This window comes from Clarias gariepinus, chromosome 5, assembly GCF_024256425.1.
Source record: "Clarias gariepinus isolate MV-2021 ecotype Netherlands chromosome 5, CGAR_prim_01v2, whole genome shotgun sequence".
Taxonomy (NCBI): Eukaryota; Metazoa; Chordata; class Actinopteri; order Siluriformes; family Clariidae; genus Clarias; species Clarias gariepinus.
The window spans coordinates 38,731,380-38,752,154 of NC_071104.1; the positions used below are offsets into that span (position 1 = coordinate 38,731,380).

At 37.1% G+C, this 20,775-nt stretch overlaps 1 protein-coding gene across 4 annotated transcripts; it reads right to left on the reverse strand.

The window, feature by feature from the left end:
- Positions 1 to 749: 749 nt before the first annotated feature.
- On the reverse strand, positions 750 to 20,775 carry zgc:113337 (uncharacterized protein LOC503741 homolog). Of its 4 annotated transcripts, none has more exons than XM_053496488.1 (9): positions 20,596 to 20,775; positions 19,531 to 19,591; positions 18,254 to 18,329; positions 17,835 to 18,155; positions 15,433 to 15,762; positions 13,416 to 13,700; positions 10,521 to 10,622; positions 3,966 to 4,056; positions 750 to 3,071 (listed from the first exon to the last, which is right to left on the reverse strand). In XM_053496488.1, the coding sequence occupies exons 3-8, from the start codon at positions 18,321 to 18,323 to the stop codon at positions 3,998 to 4,000; spliced, it is 1,167 nt and encodes a 388-aa protein (XP_053352463.1). In that variant the 5' UTR covers positions 18,324 to 18,329; positions 19,531 to 19,591; positions 20,596 to 20,775; the 3' UTR covers positions 750 to 3,071; positions 3,966 to 3,997. The 4 variants fall into 4 exon arrangements, with proteins under 4 accessions (XP_053352463.1, XP_053352464.1, XP_053352466.1 ...); XM_053496489.1 differs by lacking the exon at positions 20,596 to 20,775 and adding an exon at positions 20,435 to 20,451; XM_053496491.1 differs by lacking the exon at positions 10,521 to 10,622.

Consider the following 20,775-nt stretch of genomic DNA (forward strand, 5'->3'; position numbering starts at 1 on the left):
ATATTTATTTAAATACAAATTATTATATATTTTTACTTTTTTATATTTATTTATTCATTCATTCATTTTTTTGAAGTAATAAATAGGAATTGATAATTTTTTATTATTTTCCCATGTTATTTATTAATTAATTTATTTATTTGAAATGTCAAAAAAAATTTAATTCTTGTTTACTCACTCACTTACTCACTCACTCTTATTACGGCTAGAGCCTGGAGCCTATCCCAGAAGTCCTGCAGTATAGGGCACGAGGCGGGGTACACCCTGGACAGGGTGCCAATCCATCGCAGGGCAATACATTTTTTATATTGTATTTATTTAATTATTTAAAAAAACATTTATTTATTTATTTCTACAGTAAATGAACATTAGCTGAGAAAGAAGACTCACCAGTTTAGAAATTATACATCATTTTATAAAGGTGGTCCAAAGTGTCACCCCCCCAAAAAAAAATAAAATAAAATAAATAAAAATAAAATAAAATAAAAAGTTAAAATCTTGTGAAATTTTAAGGCCACACCCCAACATTTTAAACTTAAAACTCCACATCCCATAATCTGCATCACTAATACATGTCCATTATTACTGTATATTCCAGGATTAACTTAAAAATCATTAATAAAACACACACACAACTGTCTGATGTATATACTTTTAATATTTGCTTTGGCAGAAAGTTCTGTAGTCATCATACATCATTCATTTTTATATATCACACAATAAATAATGTCCCTAATAAATGATTTCTCTCAAAGTTCCTTCAACCTTTTAGTCTTGTGTGTTACCAGTGTGTGTCAGTCAGTGATAAAAACCTTATACATATAAATGATTCAATCCAGTTTGACGTGAAAATGTCCTGTGTCTCAGGAGTTGGAGTACATACTGTAAACTGGACCAGTTTCCCGACACATCTTCATTTCAAGCTCCAACTAAACTCATCAGATGGTGAAATGTTATTTGAACAGATAAAATATGCATGTTTGTTAAGGACCACTTTGTTTAAAAAGTACCTACAGATTCATAATCACTACATATACATTTGATCAAATGTATTATTTTTATCGTGGAGGATTTTTTCAATGTCAAAAAGTTGTGTTAAATATTAAATATCATTTAGTCATTATGTGAAAGGCTACGTTCACATCATCAGTCTAAAGTGACTCAATTCAGTTTTGTGGCACAGGTCTTTCTCAAAGCACAAATCTGATGTTTTTCAAATCGAACCCAAGTCAATTTCATATCTTGTCCTAGATTAGATGCTAATCTCAAAGTAAAATTGTAATTTTAGCATATCCCAGTTATAAAGTTGGGGTCAGAGTGCAGGTTGGGCCAGGATACAGAACCCGCTGGAGCAGATAGGGTTAAGGGTCTTGCTCAAGGGCTCAACAGTGACTACTTGGCAGTACCGGGGCTCGAACCCCAAACCCTGCGATCAGAAACTCAGCAACAATTGCATCCATTGTTTGAAAACACATGCATTCCATTTTAAAGGACAGATGTTTCTACATTAGAGTCAGATAAAAGTCACTTGTAATTATAATTGTAAACCATCATGACATGAAAAGCCTATCTCACCAAAAAATTCAGTGATTCATGTGAACGTAGCCGAAGAGAAAGGAAGAGAGCAACCCTAGTTATCACTATGGGTTGATGGAAGGTATTAGTCTCCAGTGTCAGACATAAAGCTGCAACTTAATAAAGTTGAAGATAAAGTTGAAAGAAGATCTATTTTCATTTTTGGAAAAAGAAAAAAAAGATGCTGGTGAGGGAACTGTTTATAGCTGCTGACTTAAGTGAGAACCGAAACTAACTGGTTTAACACCTCCTTCAGGACTGCATCCTGTCACTGTGAATGTTAGAACAGGACTTTATTTCCCACAGCAAAGAAGACGGATTGTGGTTCAGTGTTGGGTTAAAATGCATGTACATGTAATTTCTCACACTTTAGACATAACCACAAACTTACACATTATTCTGAAATTATGTGGAAGTTACACAGCAGAGTTTGCCTAAAGCCATGTCTCTGTGGTGCACGAGTCTTAATGTAGCCCATGTTTTACGTCATTATGTGAGGAGCTGGATTAAGTCTAGCGACACTTTCACAGTCGTAATGTAACCACATTACCAGTTATGTCATGCTGCAATTTAAACACATTTAATAGCAGTACTAAATGTTACTCGAGGCTGATATTTGTGGTTAAGGAATTGGACTACATTTTGGAAGGTCCCAGGTGCAAACCCCACAACCACCTCCATTAGGCCCTTGTGCAAGGCCTTTAACCTTCAACTGCTCAGATGTGTAATGAGATAAGTCATTCTGGATAAGTGGATCTCCCATGTGATGTAAAAATATTAAACACATATTTTTTTTAATTTAATTTTGTTACTATTGCATTATTTCCTTGTGGAGTTTGTTACGTCACATCCGCGTTTTTATGGGATGACTCCAAGAGAAAATTCAGAGGAGGCTACCACAAAAACGCTCCAAAAAACTGAAGAAGGTGATTAAAGTTCTAAAACTGCAGCATGAAGTAGAAAATAATGATAAAATTCTGAATTACTTAAAAAGGTTTATGGGCGTGGTGGGTGGCATAGTGGTTAGCACTGTGGTCTTGCACCTCCAGGGTCCGGGTTTATAAATTTGGTGGGTTTCCTCCGGGTACTCTTGTTTCCTCCCACAGTCCAAAGACACGCAGATTAGGCTAATTGGCGTTCCCAAATTAACCGTAGTGTGTGAATGTGTGTGTGCCCTGTGATGGATTGGCACTCTGTCCAGGGTGTGTGTGTGTTTATATATATACTGTATTGGTGAACTAACACTTCATGATATGTTGTTTTATCATTATATAGGTGTATATATATTATTTATATATATTATTTTAATTACTACAATGTCAATAATTAATTTACACAAGTAATTAACCTGTCAGATGTGTGCAGGTTATAACAGGAAAGCAGAGGTCTGTGTCCATTTAGTCCAAGTTCTCCATGAGAATGCATTATCCATGTTCTGATCTAAAGTTGAAAGTCATCATCTTTCATCTTCGTCCATCAGTCAGAAATGCTTTATTCTGTAAAAAGCAAGAGTCAAGCTTTAAACTCTCATCTCCTCTGCAGTAAGCAGTGCTATAAATCAGGTTTAAATGTCACTGTTTCCACCAAGCGCATCTTGCCACTTCCTGTCCTTTTATATAGCTTTGTTAATGTCAGACTGACACGTAATGTATATGTATGTATGTAATGTGACAGTTTGTCAAGTGAAGGTTAACTGCAAGAAACAAATGACTGTTATAACAGTTACTAGTCTAACACTCTAATAGATGTCGCATACTTTTGTGGTTGCATTTGACTATTTACGTACAAGATTTTTGGAATGAATATTAATGCCAATCTCATGCCATGACATATAATGACAAAGTCATGCCCATAATGACATTATGTATATTTTCCCTAAATCAAAAGTTTGGTTTTTGGATTAGTTTTGGACTTTTAGAAATACTTATGAGAACGCCATGACGTCTGTCTGTCTGTCTGTCTGTCTGTCTGTCTGTCTGTCTGTCTGTCTGTCTGTCTGTCTGTCTGTCTGTCTGTCTGTCTGTCTGTCTGTCTGTCTGTCTGTCTGTCTGTCTGTCTGTCTGTCTGTCTGTCTGTCTGTCTGTCTGTCTGTCTGTCTGTCTGTCTGTCTTTAAATTAAATCATTTTAATACCCAGTACTATATAATGGCATAAATACAAAACAATGTCATGGCATGTTCGGTCATTATTGACATTTTGACCAAGGTTTGTACAGTTTTTTTTCCCCTCACTCTAGATAACATGAGCTTAATTGTACAACAGTTTATGAGGATACTTAAGTAATGTCAACATGATAATAACAAATTATTAGTTATTTGCATTTACATTAAATTAGTCCCATAGGCTCTTGTTTGACATGATCACCATTATATCGGTCTGGCGTACAGTACCTCAAACTTATCAGGTGAAATGTTCTCTTTCATTAAGTTGGTCTGAACACTGTCACTTCATCACGCGGAGCAGCAGGACTCATACTATGACCTTGATTGGAAGAGGAAATAAGAGGAACAGGAAAATCAACCTGTAACACCTTGCCATGGTGTTCCCAATGTGTGTGTGTGTGTGTGTGAGGCCAGAGACAAGGCGTAGACACAGGAAGCACTACTAAGAATAATAAATCATGCCTTTGTCTTAAGATTCAGGGTATATTGTCCATGCTTTTAAGCCTTGGCATGAGAACATTTTGTAGGAAAAAGGGGAAAAGATGACGCCCTGCATAACAGGAACTCTGGTGAAGAACGACAGTCTTAATCATGGTCTCATGAGATAAAGTGGTGACATAGGTATCTCGAATATGAAGGGTGGATTCTACTCAAAGCAGAAATCACACGAGATGTGAAAATATGACAGAAGACTAGATGTTTATTACAATGTTGATGGCTGTAAATTTTCCAAGTCTTAATAAGAGTTAAACTGAAGTTCTGGTATTTGGACCCAGTGGAGTGTGTGTTGATCTTTTTAGAGACACGTGTTCCCTTAAATCTTATGTAAAACCAACTGCTAGAAAACTGCATGTTTGACCAGACAGTGATTTTAAACCCTGATAAGGAAACTAACGCTCTAGTTAAACTAAGCTGCATGTTTTTAATGCAAACATGTAAACGGGACACTTAACCCCTGTCCTGGTGTCCTTACACTGGCTCCTGGTGCAGCTTTTACTTACAGTTCCCAAATCTGCCTCTTCAGTAGCAGCCACTAAACCCTGGAACATCAGGCAGCCCGACTCCTATTGTAAAGTCTCACCTCAAGAGCTTTTGTATTACACTTTGGCATTTAATACAATGTGATGAAATATTTTTCCTTCCCTATTTATTTTTATTTATTATTTATTTACATCGCTTTACTGTTTTATTTGCTTATGTTATAATAGGAGGGTGTAATTTTTATTGTTGAAAAATTACATTTTTTTTTATTATCGTCTGTTTTTTATACCTGTTTCTGTCTGCAGCTTTAAAAATTTTAGAATTGTACAGCACTTTGGTCCACTGTGTTGTGTTCAATATGCTTTTAAAATATATTTGACTTTAACATTTAATTATTGTCGCACTGTACAAAAGTCACCCTCCTTTATCTTCTGTACAAACAGAGACATAGATTTGAAAAAAAAAAAAAAGTACAATTACTGCTTTAGATTCACCAAAATTACTTTTCTAACAAAATAAGTTAACTAATGACGTTCCAACATGAACACTGATGAACATGCTGGTGCAGTCATGTGACAATCTGTGAATTCGCATTCCCATGACATCATTTCCAAACTCATGGTGTGCCTGGGTGTCACATGTAACAGAACGAGATTCAGAGTTTAAAAAAAAGATTGTTTTTGTTACTGGAAGTAAGTTTTAATTAAACTTAACAATTCTAATAATTTAATAACCTTGTATTTTATATTTAATTTGATCTGACTGCATTTCTCGAACAGATTTATATTCAGAAATGTAAGAAAATATGTCACATTTTTACCCTAAAATTGTCAAATTCGTCAGAAATGAACAAATTAAAAGTTATGATGCAATTCTTGAATCTTGAAGCATCTTATTATACTACAATCTGTATGTTTACACAAATTTTATCCAATGTTGTGTTGTGTAGAATGTTTATATTGTTCAAGTATTTATATATATTTATTTATTATGTTATTTTATTTATTAATGCTAATAATAAATTGGTTGCATTTTGATTACTTTAATTTCTCTATACGCATATAATGACAGTAAAGAATCTTGAACCTTCAAGCATGACACTGTAAAATACATAGTACACAGAATGTATATTGTTCTAGGAATACATCCTTAAGGAGAAAACTGATGTTATGTATGTAATGTGTCTGAAACAGCACTGTTCAATGCATAATTAAAACCTAGAAGGATAGGGCTGAATGGAGATCACTTAAATGCTTGGTGAAGTTGTACACACACACACACACACACACACAATTGAGTTTAGAGGCCATTAGGTGAATAGGAACAGTGAAATAATGGCCACAGGAAGTAAGCTCAGTCATGTGTCTCTGGAGGTCTTGGGAGGAGTCTGGTTTCCGAGCACAGGAAAACAGTTGGATAAGAAAGTAGTTTGTGATGAAAATAAACACCACTTCTGCTGTAGTAAAATAATCATCACCAGGCTGGTGTGGTGAAGCCGAGCTACTGTTTCCACCCTAAAGCTGATTCTGGGCCCAAAGTGTTTAATTCCAGGAACGTAAGCAAATCCTGTTCAGACTTCAGGTTTATATCTCATTTATATCATGATTTTAACACCATGTTAAACGTCTGTGTGATGGAATTCGCATGTTCTCCCCGTGCTTGGTGGTTTTCCTCCAGGCACTCCGGTTTCCTCCCACAGTCCAAAGACATGCAGATTAGGTTGATTGGTGTTCCCGAATTCCCTGTAGTGTGTAATGCAGCTGTGGATGTTGACCGGAGGTCATATCACGGTCCTAGAAAATAGGAATAAATACACCGGGTCCTAGTTGGACTAGAGAGGTTCCTGAATGGATGGATGTTGAGGTATGAAACTGTTCGTGGCAATTTCAGGCCTAAAACTAATCATGCAATTGCAGTCATGGGCCATCCCAGTAAAACTGTTTTAATGCGATCCAAGACATCTTCATGGGTATTTAGTGGAAAAATTGACACAAATCTGTAGGCAGATCACATGGCTTCATCCGCAGCAGGAGTTAATGGTCTCCATGTGATTAGAAGTCCAACCAAAAGTTGCAACAGGCAAAAATAATTTTTTTTTTTTTTTAATTAACAGGTCAAACAATGTCAGTTTTCATGTTATAGTAGAGGAACTGTTTAGTGTAAACTCTTTTGTCTGCAAGTTGTAGGGAAAAGAGACATAGATGATAACTTTCTGATAATTCTCTCTATAATGGTGATACTCTCTATAATTGAACGTTTCTCCATGTATCAGCATTTTGTTGGATATACTGTCTATTTCTACATTTCTTGCTACCACACACAGGGAGAACTGTTTAAGGAACCAAAGTAACACCATTTAAACCCAAAGCCGCACATGAATCCTTCTTATACTCCACAGTGACATTTCCTTTTCATACAACTATTTTCACACATACAAAAGAGCTTGGAGTGACTGACACTAGGATATGCAGCCCCAAGGACACTCCAATCCAGCTGTGGAGAATCACTGAAATCACACTAGAGCACATTAGGTCAGTTCTCACAGAGCGATTCGGGAAAATGCACTCTATGACCTGTTTTCCCAACCATGTCCTCTTAGAACTACTTTTTAAGACACAGAAAGAAAAAACAACAAGCCACAAAACTCCGTTTAGGGAAATCCAAAATAGAGAAGTTAATTGGCGTGTGGTATCCGGTATAATGCTGCTGATTTACAATACAAGAGAAGCTAGGCTTGTGTGAAGCTGTAGGTTTGGATCTAAGAGTTTCATACCGACTCTTCTGTTTTAATTCAATGAGGACTTCACTTGAGCATTTCCTCTTCTCTTCACGGAAGTGGTTAAACCATAAATTGGCCCCAAATAACATTTAAGTTTGCATGATGACCTACTCAGTAAAAGCTCCAAGAGTTCATAACACTTTCAGCTTTAATACAAGTCCAACTGGACCGACTGTACTGTATATAAACACTATAGCATGTCAATTCAACCCCGGGAAATTTGTTGTGCTCTGCTTTAATAAATAAAAGAATAATGATAAAGAAACACATTAAGTTGTGCTTTAAGTAGAAAAACTTCAACCTAAGGGCTCTTAGATCTTTTGAATTAGAAAATCTAATTCAAATTTTAAGATCTTTTTGAGTCAATTTGGATCAGCCATCACCTTACCACCCTGGAAGGTCTTGACCTAGCCTCCAAATTCCCCAGATTTGAATCTGACTGAGCAGCCATGGTATTCACCAGACAAACAAGCCCACGGAGGCCCCACCCTGCAAATGACCCCACTTAAAGGATCTGCTACTAACATTTTGGTGCCAGACTCCACTTCAGAGGTCTTGTGAAAGCTGTGAAGGGCCAGAGCTGCTCGGTTGCACAAGGGGCTCCTTTACAATACTGGCATAATGTTTTGCTTTGTAATTTTATGGCTGAACTTGGTTATATTTATACACTCGCCAAACACTTTTTATATTAGAAAGACTGTATCATACTGGGCCGGGTCTTCCGTTTGCTCTCAGAACAGTCCCAATTCTTCATGGAATGAATTGTTAGAAAGATTTCTATGAGATTCTGGTCTTTCCTGGTGACATGATTGATTGCACCACACAGTTCCTGCACAATTTTTCACATGAATGTTCATCTCCTGTTCTACCCACTGGTGTTCTGCTAAATTGAGATTCACTGACTGGACGTTAAAAGTCCCTGAGACCAATTTAAGATGCCTTTTGATTTGTGATGATGTGCATTATCATGCTGGACATAGCCAGTAGATGATGGTAGATGTTGTCATGCATTCATGGCATGATTGATTGGCATTAATGTACCCAAAGTGTGCCAAGAAAACATTTCCCACACCATTACTCCACCTCCCACTAACCTGGACCGTTGACACAAGGCAGATTGTGGCCATGGATTCATTCTTTTTTTGAGAATTTCTGACACTAACATCTGTGTGTCTCAGCGGAAATTGCAATTCGTCTGATCATGCTACGTTTTTTAATTGTTTTATTTTATTGTACTTGTTTCAATTGCTACGTTTAGGTGAGTCTGTGCCAACCGCAGTCTCAGCTTTCCGTCCTTGGCTGAGAGAAGTGTTTGACGTCCCATAATTTTTATTTATATAAATATTTACTCTGTATCTATTGCAAATGCTCACCAACTCTAGTGTCTAAATTTATTTTCTGCAGTATGGTGGCTTGGTGGTTAGCGCTGATGCATCACACCACCATGGTAGGGGATTTAATACTTATCTTCTGTCTGTGTGTGTGTGAGGTACTTTGTGGGTTTCCCCCTTAGTATTTCGGTTTTAAATTGCCCGTAGTGTTTGATTGTGCAGTTCGAGTGTTTAGAACACAGGGGTCCTTTCAAACACACTATAGACAAGCTAAAGACTGAGACTGACTCCTGCACTATTTAAGTCCTCAAATATACTGTAGCCATGCCATCATAAAAAGAAAGCTTTATAGATGTGATTACCTGGTGATTCAGTGGTCAGCTGACTTCATTTTATCACCACATGACGTTACTGAGTCTAGACCTGAGTAACTGATCAACCCCAGATCATAACACTGTCTCCAGAGGCTTGTACAGTGGGCACGATGCATGATGGGAGCATCGCTTCATGTCCTTCCCTTCTCACCCTGACACGCCCATCACTCTGGAATAGGCTCAGTCTGGACTGATAACCTTTTTCCAATCAATCCAAGTCCATTCTTTATTCTTAAACTGAAGCCTTCTTGTTGATGTCTCACTAACTAGTGGTTTTCCTATGGGCACACAGCTTCCTCTTACTTTCACTATGAAGCATTGCTCTATTTGTTTTTTGTTTTTTTACTCTGCAACTTCACCAAGTCATTTCCATTCATGATTTTTTACCACATTTCTTTCATGAAGGTGAAGGCCCAGTACTATACTTCCAGGTTTTAATAATCCAATGGACAGAGCTGTTTCTGGCACATCAAATTCATAAATTGCAGATTTATTTTGTGACCACACTTCTTCCACAAAGTTTATGGTTCAGCACTATATTATATATTCTACGGTGGCTGTGAAGTGCAAAACAAATGAACAAAACTAAAAACAAAATAAATGTTTTAGGTTTTGTTATTTTGTTTTCAGTTTTGTTAATTTGTTTTGCACTTCAAGGCCACTGTACGTAAGTGCAAAAAAAAAAAATAAATAAACAAAACTGACTTAAGAATGGCATATTTGAAACCACAATAAGGACAGTACATGTTTGCACATTTATACACACATGAATCTACCACTACTACAGTACTTCCTGTATATCTTGAGTGACAGCTGTCTCGTCCAATCAGCGGTAAGAATTTAATTTGCAAACTATACCTACTTTTTCCGGTTTGTATCGGACTGGCCGAGAAGTGCAATACAAATTAACAAAAGACAAAAAAAAAATTACAAATTCAAAACCAAATTAACAAATCCAAAAACAAAATAACAAATTAGTTTTGAGTTTTGTTATTTTGTTTTCGGATTTGTTATTTGGTTTTAAATTTGTTATTTTGTTTTGGGTTTTGATATTTTGTTTTTGAATTAGTTATTTTGTTTTTTCCATTTTGTTAATTTGGTTTTAAATTTGTTGTTTTGTTTTGGGTTTTGTTATTTTGTTTTCAGTTTTGTTAATTTGTTTTGCACTTCAGTGCCACCGTAGGTTTCTTTCTCTTTCTTGATGCGGCCCAATAATTTGACCCTGCTAAAATGGTGACTTTTTTCCACCAGGCAGAGTATAACCTTGTTATAAAAGGAAACAAAACACACACACACACACACAAATGTTCAGACTTACCATTACTGCGCAAAACACACTTCCACAGGCAGACACACATGCAGATGATCAGCAGGAAGGCTACTGCAGTCACCGAGATCAGGATGGCCAGAGCTTTTCCAACTGAGGGAGACATTTTAGTTATTCATCTCATTTTTATTAAACTAAACTCAAACACAGTTACTATGGTGTAATGCGTCTTGGTGTGGAAAGGAGAAATGGGGGGAGAAAATCCACTAAAATAGCTTCATCCAAGTCTGTGAACTGACTACTAAACAGATCCTAAATCCATGGATAAAGTTTGGCACTATTGGTAGTGGAGTTATTGTTCATTACATCATAGTTCTTATCATTTCATAATGTGCATCCAGTTTGTAAACCATTTAAGACATGTGTGAGGTGACCAGGAGCAGTCAGGAAATCAGGGCAAAGTTTGGGCGTGTGGGAACGCTGCCATCTAATTGCATCCAATCAGCATTTAGCATCAGTGGTATGGACACTAATCACTGGCCTGATCATCTGCACCTGTTTCATGCATTAAGTTAGATATTTTGTTATGCTTGAATTCAGGGAGCCTGGAGAATTATTACTGAAGACTGAATTAAAATATAAGAAAGTCTGGCTTATTAAAAGTTATGAAAAAAGTTGGAAAAATATATGGGGGGAAGGAGTATGTCTCATGATATTAGGGGAAGTATATAGAGTACCAGTCAAAAGTTTGGACACACCTTCTAATTCAATGTTTTTTGTTTGTTCGATTTTTTTTAACAACGTCAGTCGGTTATTTAAAGACATGAATTTCAGCTGTTCTTGCACAGTTCTTACAAGAACAGTATTGTGTCGAGTGCGTTTGTAAAACCCATCAAGCTCCATGATGAAACTGTCTCTCATGAAGACCTTCCCAGGAAAGCAAGAGCAAAACTGAGCTCTGCTGCAGAGGAGAAGTTCATTTAGAGTCACCAGCCTCAGAAATCACCAATTAATAACCAGCACCTCAGATTAGAGCCGTTATGAAGCTTTACAGAGCAGAAGGAGCAGATATACATCTCAAGATCAACTGTTCAGAGGAGATTTTTGTGGATTTTGGATAAAAACGCCTTCAATATTGTTTTACTGTGTAGAAAGAAATAAACATCAGAAAGGACCATGGAATGAGAAGCTGTGTCTGGAATTTTGACTGGTAACAGGTTAAGGAGCCCATCATGACTTGCTCAGTAGAGATTCCAACTTTTTTCCTAGTGCTTTCTTTTCTCTAGTTGAAAATTCTTCCTTTAATTGAGTGCAACATGTCTTTAGCCACATTATACAACTTGACTATGATGAATGGACATTTGTGTCTCAGTGGTAGGCTTCTCATCTGCAATGTTGAAGGCTCAAAACCCACTAGTCCCAAGACCAGACTAAAGCAGGGAGGCTTGGGCCAGTAAGGTCATCCAGCATAAAACCATGTGGAGAGCAGCCAAAAAAACACCACCAACCACTTGAACATGATGAATAATAATCACAATGTAAGATACGACTTCTGTTTAAAATAGTTACTAAGTCAGAGAACCTTTATATATATATATATTTTTTTTTTTTTTCCTTTTTTATATTCTCTTAGGATGTGTTTTGGTTTTCCTCCTGTCATATGTCTTTATGTAAGAGAATTCCCACTAACATCTGTCTCCCCCCCCCTACACACACACGTTCCACTGTAGGAGAGACAGCTTTAAATCCCAAGAGGTGTTTTCTTGGGATTTAGGCACCAGATGATTTCTGTCCAGAAGCATTTGCAATATGAGGGTGTGAGCCAAGAAAAGCAGGCAGAGAGGACGATGAGATGAACTCAGACCCCAGAGCTGAGCTTTTGCCAATTTAAGTTGAACTTTGCACATGGTAGCAAGCTAATAATTATATAATAAGTATACTGGCTAAATTACTTTACTTCCATATGAGGAAAAAGTATCTTACCAAATGCTCACACTGTAACCATGGTAACACTTTAACCAACCTACACAACAATTACAAGCTAACTAACTAGCTTTTAGACTAACTAGCTAACTAACATACTCACTTTCTACCCTCCTCATATCCTCTCATTACTCAGATGCATGTTTTACCCACAGACTGTATAAGACCTGGACAAACCCTCTGTGACGCCACCCATAGGTTTTCTAAAGGGAAGATTTGAAGATCAACTGTGGGAGCTCTGGTCGAGCCATCTTGACTCCACCTAAACCCCGGGTAATCCATAAATGGGCAAATGTGCAAAACAAGCAGAGCCTGGCTGCTGGCTGGAAAAAGCTGTTTGGAAACTCACCTCAGTTACCACAAACTAGCGATATTTGCTTTAGCTTAGCAAAAATTCTGGAAAACTATGCTTAGGTAAAAGGTGGAAAACATTAATTTATATGCTAATGTCAGGGCCTCCGAGTGCGCAGTGGTAAAATGCTCGCTCCAGAGATCACTAGTTCGATTCCCGGGTGATGCTGTAACCTCTCGCAGCCGGAGGTCTAGAGGAAGCTGATTGGCCGAGCTCTCTCAGAGGAGAGGGATGGAAGGTACTTCGTGCTCCCACGTTAATGACGGCTCTACAGCCAATCAGGGGCGTCTGTGAGCTCATGCATGTGGAAGTGCAAAGTGATGCATAGCAGACAGCTGCTGGTTTGACGTTTACACTGCAGGTATCACTCAAATTAGCTATGCATGTCCCCAATTATGCATGTCTTTTTGGCTTAATATCATTAAAAAAAAAAAAAAAACATAGGTTGCCCCCTGGGAGATTGCCACATGATTACTTCATGTTTAATCAAAATTATACAAATTATAGCAAAAATATTATTTTTGCTGCATTTAATATCGCTACTGTTCACTTGGCTACCCTGAGATTCTTTTATTTCTGCCCACTAAAAAAAATCAAAGAGTTACACGTACTCTTGGTGTTCATGGACACAGCGATGGCCGACTCCAGGCCTTTGTGGTGGACGAGACATTTGACAGAGACGTCCTTCAGGAGGTCGGCCTGTATGGTCAGCGTGCTGATGACTAGCGTCGTCCCGTCGTCCTGCTGCGTGATCGTGGACACCGGCGGTCCTAGCGTCCTGTTATTCCCCTCCACATTCCACACGATCTCCGGTTTGGGGCGAGCCGCGGCAGTGCAGTTTGCCTCTATTACACCAGGAGATGTGGTTTTGTAGCTCACCTGAGGTTTGGGGAGGACTGTAAGAAAGAAATAACACACCAACTACATGAAAAAATCTGCGCCATTCACAAAAGAAAACAAAATAAATTAATCGGTATAGAGAAAAATAACAAGAAATCTGTAAATCAAATGTAACTTCCTTAGATGAGTATATTGACTGAAATTTCATGGGAGAGTTACAGTTAACTCCTGTTATTACTTCATTTATTTATTGCTTACAAAATAAAGTTGCAAATATACTTTAGTATGTTATTTGTAGGATTTTTTTTTCAATCTAAATAAATTTTCCCCCATTTTAATTTTATTTCTGAAATGTTGATGGACGTGAGATTGGGAGTGCGTGGGTCAGAACACAGACTGAGAGATTTCTGATTAAGATTGGGATTTCTTAGCACACAAAAGCATGAGTGTTGGTATAAAACAACAGAACAAATACAAAGCTAGAGAAGGAAAGATAGAAAGAGATGCAGAGTGATGGAGGAGGTGGAAAGCACAGAGCAAGGCAGTGTGTAACACAATCACGCTTTTCACTCGCAGTCTCCTACAATCGCTCACGTTCACAACGCTCTCATTCTCTCTCTCTCTCTCTCTGTCCACTTGCACACTGCGCAGGATTTATGTTTCCTCATGTCACAAATTAACAAAACTTTAAATCTGAAATGTCACTGATTTCCAATAACCTCTACATTTGTGCACATTATTTAATTATACATTATTCTGTGAAGTTATTTTGCTTTATGACTGAGGAATGTCTAAACTCTAGTGCATCTGCTGGATTTTAAAGGATTATCACTAACAATAAACAAACTAAACACAAATTTGTATGTTATGTTGTGTTATGCCATAAATAAACAAACAAACAAATGATTAATAAATACTTTTAGAAAAAAACTGTATATTTATTTATTAAGATGGAATTTTACTGAATATTTACAATTCCTTATTTAACCCGATTCAGGATTGATTATTATTATTATTGGTACAATTATTATTATTATTATTATTATTATTATATTACTATATATATTTCCAGACAGTCTATTTCTGTTACATTGTTTTCTATTTCTTTTCTAACTTTGTTAAAAATATATATATTTTGTAAAAAATATTAGAACACATTTGACAGCGACAGTGGTAACCACTCCACCACCATGCCACCCATTACATTTTTCTTATTTTTTATATTTATTTATTTATTTTTGTCTATTATCTGCTTTTTTTACATATGTAATTATTTGTTTTTTTTCAAACTGTTCTGTTTTCTTATATTTTTGTCTCTATCGCCTTATGTCGTTTTTTTAATTTCGCTGTTTTTTTTTTCTTTACTATTTTATAAAGAGCTTTAAGTTGCATTATAATGTGTGAAAAGTGCTATATAAAAGTTAATGGTTGGATCTTAGCAGTATTATACTCAGAATAATAACATTTTATGCATGCTTATAATTTTATTTTAATAAAAGATAAACATTAAAACGTTAATTAATTAACATTAATTAGTCTACATCAGAAGCTGGGAGATACTCTTAGATAACTATCTTACCGTACCATCTTAGCAGGTGGAAAAAAAGTGAATTGGTATCTTCCAGCTTCTGATTGACTGAACACACCTCAGCAGTGAGTAGTGCAGGGATAATTGGAAAACATGCAGATCCATGGCTCCATTTACTTAATGTTTCTTTTCCCAACTCAATAGACAAAAGCATAGAATTTCAAACATCGTCCGCCGTGTGTAGTTAATGAGTGATGTACCAAACACAGTGAGGCAGGAGGTGGCGCTCTTGGTGCCCTCAGGATAGGTGTGGAACTGGCAGGTGTAGCAGCCCTCGTCCTCTGTATTCACAGGATAAAAGGTGAGCTGGGAGTCTGACAGCGAGTGAGTGAGACTCGTCCTGTCAGCGTACTTCTCCTCTATTACAGGATCGCTGCGCTTGGCGAAAGACGCCACTTCCTGAAACATATTGCGTCCTAACACTTTTTTCCACAAAATCTGCTGCACCTTCTCAGGCAGGCCGTAGAGACAGGATAGAGATGCCTGTTTACCTTTCACTACTGTCTTATTTCCTCCTTGACTCACTGTGGCTGGAGACAGACAGATAGAGAGACATATGTTAAAAAGACTCTAGTGGGACATTTCTACATTCACTTTTATTTTATTGTCAGAACCCAATACCAACCAAACATGGCTTTACCTGACCTGAGCATCTTAAACAGCTCATGCTCACAGAAACATCATAATTTAAGACTACTCCACATGTACACCGTACATTTAAATAAATACAACACACACTAGCATTATGCCACCCATCCTTTCTTAAATGCTAAGTCAAAGAACCAGGTTAGGTCTCACCAAAAGAGCAGGTACAGAATAAAAATAATAGAGGGATGAGCATTGGGCCTTGGGGGACACCAGTGGAAAATCTGCAAGAAGCAGATGTAGAGCAGATGTGGATGTGTGACTGATTATGTTAAAGAAAAATAAGAATGAAGACTGATGATGGATGATCTAGTGGCATGAATTTAATATTTTTTTTCTCTTTAATGGAAACTACCATCTGTTCAGATAGATTCATGATAATTTTGTTTATACAACACACAACCTCCCAAAACACTGTAGGTTCGAACTGAAATATCAGTTCATGCCTTATGCTGTGCTAACATCTAAATTCATAAATATGATTAAACATCTGGAGATGATAGACATAGTTCTTACTTTACTTGAGGAGAAAAATGCTCTCAGGCTTGTTTTATATAAAGTCTAGTCAGTATAGATGTAAGCAGGATAAGCATTTTACTGCCTCAAAAAATCTGCAGCACATTACTACTCTGAACTGGTTATGAACCACCACAGTGATATTTATTCATCTCTGTGAAAGCATTTTTACAAAAGTCTGTCCAGTAAGTGGGGTTTTCCCCAGCTCAGGGAGTAAAGGTATCAGGGTGTCTTAAAGAGCAACCTTCTGGTTGGGAGAAGCTGGTACACAGGTTGCCCTTGTTCTTCATTTCTATTAATTTAAAGTTAGATTTAATGTTTTGGAATGTCCATAAAAGAAGTGAGTCCCTGTCCTTACCAGTCCATCACCATCTTCTCTTTACTTTAGAGTTAATAAGACAGCTTATCGTTTTACTGTGACTGTAAAATCCTCTATCCTAAAGATGTTACAATATTACCTCTGACTATTATCCCTCTCACACTGAGCCACATCTCCACTACATTCTCATAAAAGTGGGTGGACACAATACAAGCTGGAGTAGGAACCAGTCAGGCCATAGTGTTGTCTCTTTTGATGTGGAGCTGCCACGTCAAAAGAGCTGGATGTCTTCAAAAATAAGGGACATTGTCGAAGCAAGATGCAGGAGGAACTTAACCAGGACATATTAATGACAGCATTAACTAGTTAATTGTGTAACTATTCTTATTGGTGTACTACAAGCATGGCCCAGACAGGAACGGCTGGATGGCATTCTGACTGAGTTGTCATTGGGATGTAACTGTGGTCAATGGAGTTCTCATGGAGCCCTCTTAAGGCTTGTGTTCTGACCATGGTTTGTCCATACCACGTTGTAGAAGTTAATGTTACTTTCTTCTGGTGATAACCACATTTATGGTGCACATGCAGCAGGTTTTCAGTGCATCTATGTCACATTTAGAGAATTTAGTATAAATACTGGATGCAATTTCATATGTGTGATAAGCACCTGTTATGACCAGGTGTGAGCTATCCAGACATAGTAATACCTCGGTGTAATCTCATTGGTCTTGGTGAGCACTTCATGTGTGAGCACTTTAAAATTAGTGACAACGTGATAACCGGAGAGAGAGAACCTGACAGGGATCCAGTTAGGAAAAAGTATAAACTTTTATAAATAGGTTCCTACTGCATTCTTCGTTATTTTAGAACGCTGTGGGAACTTCATGGTCTTTGTCAAAGTGTCACAAGCCCTTAAAAATGCTGACACTGGAGACTCCTTCCATAAATTATAAATAAAACGCTTTTTGTCCTTTTCATGTACTGTACAATGTGAATCCCTGTGAAGTAGCTTTTACTATAAAAATTATACCATATTAGAACAAGTGCATTAAATAAACCTGTGTTTTAAAATAGTGCTGTAGTTTACAGTGTGGTGCACTTTGCTGTATTTGCAGGGCTCACCAGTGACCATGAGACATGTGTGTCCTTCCTTGGAGCCTGTGGGATAAACATCAAAGATGCAGGTGTAGCATCCTTCGTCGCGATAGCCCACGCGTTTGATAACCACCTTGCTGGAATCTTTCGGGCCTTCCCCCAGCTCCACATGGTACTGCCCACTCACGCTGTCCGGCTGACCCGGCACATACGAGATGAGCGTCTGGTTCTTCATGTCCAGCCAGCGTACCTGTTTCACCTGGTCTGATTTGGACTTGGTTAGCGTGCAGCTCAGTGTGAAGGGCTGATCCACCACTCCCTCGACCCGTGGAGGAGCCACCACCCTGCCTGAGAGACAGCGCAGTAATCATACTCATGCAGCACAATGATCCACCAGCCATCAATCATCAAATACACAAGGCCTCACTCTCTTTTGAATCACGAACCATTAATGCTGTACACGATGGCCAGGAAGATGCAGAGCTGTAAGCATCTTGGCAACGTCGCCTCAAACATCTTAGCCTGAGATGATGATGACAAAAAAAGGAAATAAGTTATTTGCAGATACTTTATTTTTTATTATAAATATTTTATATGGTTACTTGATCACAAATTAGGGCTTGTTCAAAACGATCCTTAATAAGTTAAAGGAGAAGATTGTTTTAAGGGAGTGTAATCCTAATCCGAAAACTTTCTTCACCAGTGTTGGGTGTAACGCAATAAAAAGTAACGTGTTAGAGTACTTGGATTACTTTTTTATGTAACGAGTAATCTTATGCTTAGGTCTGCCACTTAAATACTCAGTTATTCAAAAATGTAATCCGTGAGCCAGACAGCAGACATTTCTAATCCGTTAGTGTGTGTGTGTGTGTGTTTGTGAAATTCGTCCTACAAGCCCCGCCCCTGATAACCCGCCCCCCTCTGTTATTTCTGCTTTTATACCCCTATCTCACCTATGCGGTTTGACTATGCAAGAACCGACGCGTGAAAAGATGGAAACTTAATCACAGCACCAAAACTCGGTGAATCATGATGAACTGTACTTACGGCCACCGCGTGAAACCGCGTAGGTGAGATAGGGGTATTAGTAGATGAGATAGGGGTATTAGTGGTTAACAGATTACGGGCCAAACTTGACTGAGTGATGATGGTAGAACAATTATAAAGGTCTCGACTAAAACAACATGCATGAGGAATCACAAAGGAGTTTTCATTTTCTGCAATGGAAAAATACTCGAACTAGTTACTTTTATCAGAAAGTAATGCTGTAATGTAACTGATTACTTTTTAATGACAGTAATTTTGTAATGTAATTAGTTAGTTTATAAAGAAACGTCCCCCAACACTGGTCATAATTCTGTAAATGCTGCTTCTGAAAATGATGTTTTATTTAATGAAAATAAAATTCCATAATTCTAATAGCAAACAAAAGAAAACAAATATAATTCTTTACATTAATTATTTAAATTCAAAATATAGAAATTTTATTTAGCAGCTATTTTTAAAAATGCATAATCAAATTGATTGATTTATTTATTGATTTATTAATTGATTTGTTTATTTCAGTTCTTTTTGGTGGTGACTGTGGACTAAGAATTGTTATTACATGTTAAATAACATTCATGTGATATATGGCCTGTTTTTTTTAGTGTATTTATGATTAATAAACGTATTATTTGCTTTAATTGTCATGGTTTTAATTCGATAAGACACACACACTTACATTCCAGCCCAAAGTTCTGAAATCAGTTTGTCTTCATTTTAGTTCCTCATCACTTTAGAGCCTGAAAACATGTAAACAAATTCATGTTTTTGAGTGAAATGGACTTGAGGATTTTCATTCATACATTACTGTTTAAAAGTCCTGGCACCTCATTCCTTAGATTTTGCTTCCAAAGCTGAAGCTGATTTTGCTTCTTGTTTTATTAAAGTATTCTTGAGGAATAGTTCTCCAAGCTTCCTGAAGAATCTTTCTGGATATAAAGGAATATCCTGACATTATAGAGGAATATTATTGTTGGTTGAGCCACACAGTGACCTATGAATCATTCCAGCATTAAAAAAAAATCATCTAACTTAAGTCCTGACCCAGTGAGAAACAGATGCAGATGATGACAGCCATTTAGTCCTAGTACTGTATTTAGGAATAAAATATTTAGATATTTGAATAATACAGGCACTTGCATTCTAACGAAGAAACATATATGAAAGGCTTACTTTATAATAAGTCAATAATACATTTACTTTAATTTTGAATTCTATAAACAAGAAAAAAATACAATTAGATATTTTTCATTACATAGACAACAGTTTTCTATCCTCTTTGAAAAAAAAGTTCTCTGAAGGATAATCTGACAGATTATTGTCTAATAAATTAACATAAAGAATCCATAATATTTTTTAATTTTCTTTAAAATTCTCTTTAAAATGATGTTTAAAATGATGTTGATTACTCAAAGATATTTAACAGTTTATAACATTCTATAAATCTCAGCAGATTGTTGAACTGATTTCATTCATCTGTGTGTTTTATAAATCAAACAACATGTGCTGAATCTATAAATCTACAGACATAAACATGAACATATTCAGAAGCTCACATGGGTTACGTATCTCACAATCTTTACCTTGAGGCTGAAAATCTGTTCAGTTTGGACAACTTTCACACCGGAGAAACTCCCTGCTGTCCAACTCCGTCCCAAGACACACACACACACACACACACACACACACACACACACACACACACACACACATACATAAACATGCACACAGAGCATGTACTCACGTTCCGCTTCCACTTGTTTAACTCTATCATAGATTTGAAACACAGCCCTTGTTGTCTTCTGTCCAGAACAGGCTTTATTTATTCATGGAGTCAAAGAAAATCCACTGGATAAGAAACACAATTCACTGAATCTTATAGGAATTCATACAATCTATGAGTCAGTGTGTAGCAGGATATGGG